The 3,712-nt window shown below is 38.2% G+C and overlaps 1 protein-coding gene across 5 annotated transcripts in view; it reads left to right on the top strand.

Moving 5' to 3' along the window:
* Window positions 1–3,712, top strand: part of CDIN1 (CDAN1 interacting nuclease 1) — a 245,025-nt gene that overhangs the window by 79,774 nt on the left and 161,539 nt on the right. For all 5 annotated transcript variants that reach the window (XM_019649177.1, XM_019649175.1, XM_019649180.1 and 2 more), the window contains one exon: window positions 3,164–3,224. In XM_019649177.1, coding sequence (XP_019504722.1) covers window positions 3,164–3,224 — 61 coding nt within the window. The remainder of the gene's footprint in view (window positions 1–3,163; window positions 3,225–3,712) is intronic.

The raw sequence follows: 3,712 nt of genomic DNA, 5'->3' as shown, positions 1-3,712 counted from the left end.
AAAAAAAACATAAAATGGACCTTCTGTGAATATCTTCTAAGGATGGTTTCACCCACAAGATATACATTTGTTAGTCTTCCTGTGGCAAAGTTAAAGGGTAACAGGTATCTTCCATACAAAGTAGTTTTTATTTGCAAATAGGCATTAGGAAGCTATCGGGGGACACCCTAACATAGTGTTCAGGACCACATCCTTATACCTCTATTGTAATTCAGATATTTGCTGAGGATCTGGTGGATGAAGGTTCAATATTCATTTGTGTAGCTCCACCCCAAGGAGCTTCCAGTCTAGTTAGACACGAACCATGTCCACCATGTGAAAAGTCTGTGCTGGAAGTTTACACAGGAGCTTTGAGAATGCAGAGAAGGGTAGTGTTAGGAATATCTGATTATGTCCTTACTTAATGTTTTCTGTAATTAACATGCCCCTTTGATTGCATATCTAAAAATATGAATAACCCCAATTTGTCACTTGATATGGGGGACAATTAAAGTTCTCAGAAAGGACAAATACAGCTTTAAATTAATTTTAATTTCCTTTCCCTAGCACTTCTGACGTGTTATAGGATATAGTTGGGAAACAGATTGGGAATTAATATGTTCAGAAGCAGGCCTACCCTTTTCAACTTCTGAAGGCTCCTCAGTAGACCTTGTTGGTCAGGATTCCATTGGAGCTTTACTGAATACCAGCTAACAGAGCCCAGATGGGTTTCTTCAGTACCCTGGGATTCGCTTTCTTTCTATGACCAACTGGAAAGCTTTATCAAGCTCATTATTAGGAATTTCCACTGTATTAAGTATGAACATCCTTCAAATATTATATAGACTACATAGATAGAGTGGGTTATTATTACCGTTTGACCATCTCCTGTTTCTTTAAACTTAATGAAAATGTTCCATGGGTCATTACCAGGATAATGATTGATGCAATATTTACATGGCACCATGTGATTTTGACTCAGAACAACAGTTCTCTAGCACAGGCAGTGGTCTGGGGTCTAGCTACCCTCTTTCATTTTTTTCCACCTAGCTCTCACAAGCTCTGCTCTGGTCACCTTAGAGCTTTTCCTGGTCCTCAGACACCCCGGCACATTGACATTTGTGTGTACTGTTCTCGTGCTGGAAAAGCTCCTCTTCCCATAGCTTGCTGCTTTCCTTCTTGCAAGTGTCACTTCCTTAGAGATGGGCCTCCTGACCAACCCATCTAAGTTTACATTTTATCATAGCACATATCGTTATGCATGTATTTTTCTGTCGTTTCATGCTCTGTCTCTCCGCTGTAACATAATCTCTGTGATAGCAGGAATCAGGGATGTTTTGTTCCCTGCTGCTGCTTCAGAACCTGGAATAAGGCTCAAAACATAGTTAGCCCTCAAGAATGTGTGTGAGGTCAATGAATGTTGAGTAGAAAGTTATAAAGATACCCTAATATCAGTATAGGCTTAACGACTCTGACCCAGAATCTGAACCTTTAATGAACGTGCATTTCGGGGGGTTAGAAGCACACAGTTAGTTGCTCTTACTTGACTGAACTGATTGGTCGAGTCGAACTGATTGGTCATTCCTGAGCTGACCTATCAGTGCAATGGAAATGTTGTTGTAAGTTGACATGAGGTTCCTAGCTGACCTATTTCCCAGGGACCTTTCTCTAAGCCACACTTAAGTTGTTTTTTTGTTTGTTTTTTCCTTGCATCTGAAAGTATTTATTTCCTAGTTAGATTTCCAAACAATTTTTCATGAAAGACTTGAATATATGGAAAATGGACTTGTTAGAATTACTTTGAAGTTATCATGATCCTGAGACCCTCCCCACTTTGCATAATTTGCTTTTATTATACTTTGTTTATAAGGAAAGCATACATCTTTATAAGCATACTTGTGAAATAATATAAGTTAGTATCTGCTGCTGGCAGTTTTTTGAAGGACCTTGTCTATTGACTTTGATTTCTAAAACAAAATATTGTTAATTTATTTACTCAGACAGTAGACTGTAGAGAAAATGTCCATATCTAATTATATTTTCTTGCCACTATGGCTTTAAAAATATTTAATTTTAAAAGAAATATATATACCTATATAGTCATTTATTACAAAATATAGGTTATGTTCAATATCATCACCTATTATAAACCAGAACTATGCTAGGCATAATAAATTAAATAAAATACAATTCCTCTACCTTCACGGAGCTTTCAACCTTCTAGTGGGGAATGGGTTTGTGGCGGACAAGTAACATGGCAAGTACAGTATGCTGTGTTAAGTGGTAGAGAGGTGTACAAAGTGCTCCTTGCACCCCTGGTTGGTGGTGGATTGAAGGGGGTGACATATAAGCAGAAACATGAGTTCTCCAGGTAAAGGCTAAAGAGGGGAACAGTGACTAAAGATGAGGCTGGCCAAGTAGAGTAGGTAGAAACCAGGTTTTGAAGAGCCTTACAAGAGCTGTTAAGTGGTTATAATTTAATCTGGAGATTTAATGTGGGGCCTTTGAAGTATTTTAAGGAGAAGAATGGTACTTTTTTGTTTCAAAGAAACCACTTCAGCTTCCATGTTTGGGATGGATTTGGGGGAGGTGTTTGTTTATTTGTTTGTTTGTTTGTTTGTTTAGTGGGATTAGGGAATAGGGAGAGCTGGAGGTTATAACAGAAACCGAGGGCCAATGAGATGATGGCTTGTATTGTCTATTAAAGGTATACTGACCCAAGTGCAAGTCTGTTCCATTTTTTTCTTAATAAGGTATCAACCAGCCCTGTGAAACAAAAGTAATAAAAAAGGTGATATGGATGCATGCATGCTTTTTTCAAACCATAAGAGCGAACTTACTTCCTTTCCATGAGATGGTCGTGGTATAGGTATAGCCGGGGTGACAGGGAGAGTTCTTTTTGACATCACCTCTGTGTTCACGTTCCATGTGGGGAAGCGAACACAGGGGAGCCTGATGTGCGCATCGCTCCTGTCCCAGCTTCTGTTAGTTAGTTGCCCGTGGTTTTAAGGTAAGTTGTTTTATTATCCTTTTCCCGTCAGTGCTTTCCTATGACAGTAGCACACTTTAACTAGAGTTGAGCATGGCATTTGCCCAGGAGAAACATGTACACACAGGGGATGCTGACAAGTCTATGCTGGCCTTTTCTTGTCACTGCTTTACCACTTGGCTTTGTCTTATCTAGGTACCTGAACGGAGTAGGGAAAAATGGAGCTGCCCCAGTGCTCCTGGAGCTGGCCAATGAGGTAATGTTATTGTTATTATTTTATTGAAACCTGCCTAAAACCTAAGGGGCCTATCTAGCATAGCTTTGCTTAGAATTATAATTAACCTTTAAAAAAAAAAAGATTTTGAGGTGCGTTAGACATTTAAATTGCTCCCTAGTCTCTTTGTACTTTTAATAATTGGACAAAGAACTTCATATATTAATAAATCAGTTAACATAATTAGTCTGCTCCTATTAAGGCAAATGTTTAAGAGCTTCTTAGTTTCTTATTTTGTGAGAAATTTCAACCAAACAGCCTAGGACATGCTCTCCTTCCGGCGTGTTGTCTTAATTTAGTGTGAGAAATACCTGTGTCAAGTAAAGAGACATATGCCAAGAAAATCTATACTATTATAAAATTATAAAAATGAAGAAAGACATTGTATACTTAAAGATATAACATTTACTTGACTCATTTTTCGTGAGCAAACTTTTATTATAATAAAAGATACATGCCTTGTAGAAAAG

This window comes from Hipposideros armiger, unplaced genomic scaffold (assembly GCF_001890085.2).
Source record: "Hipposideros armiger isolate ML-2016 unplaced genomic scaffold, ASM189008v1 scaffold_130, whole genome shotgun sequence".
Taxonomy (NCBI): domain Eukaryota; kingdom Metazoa; phylum Chordata; class Mammalia; order Chiroptera; family Hipposideridae; genus Hipposideros; species Hipposideros armiger.
This window is presented reverse-complemented; position numbering and strand designations above follow the sequence as displayed.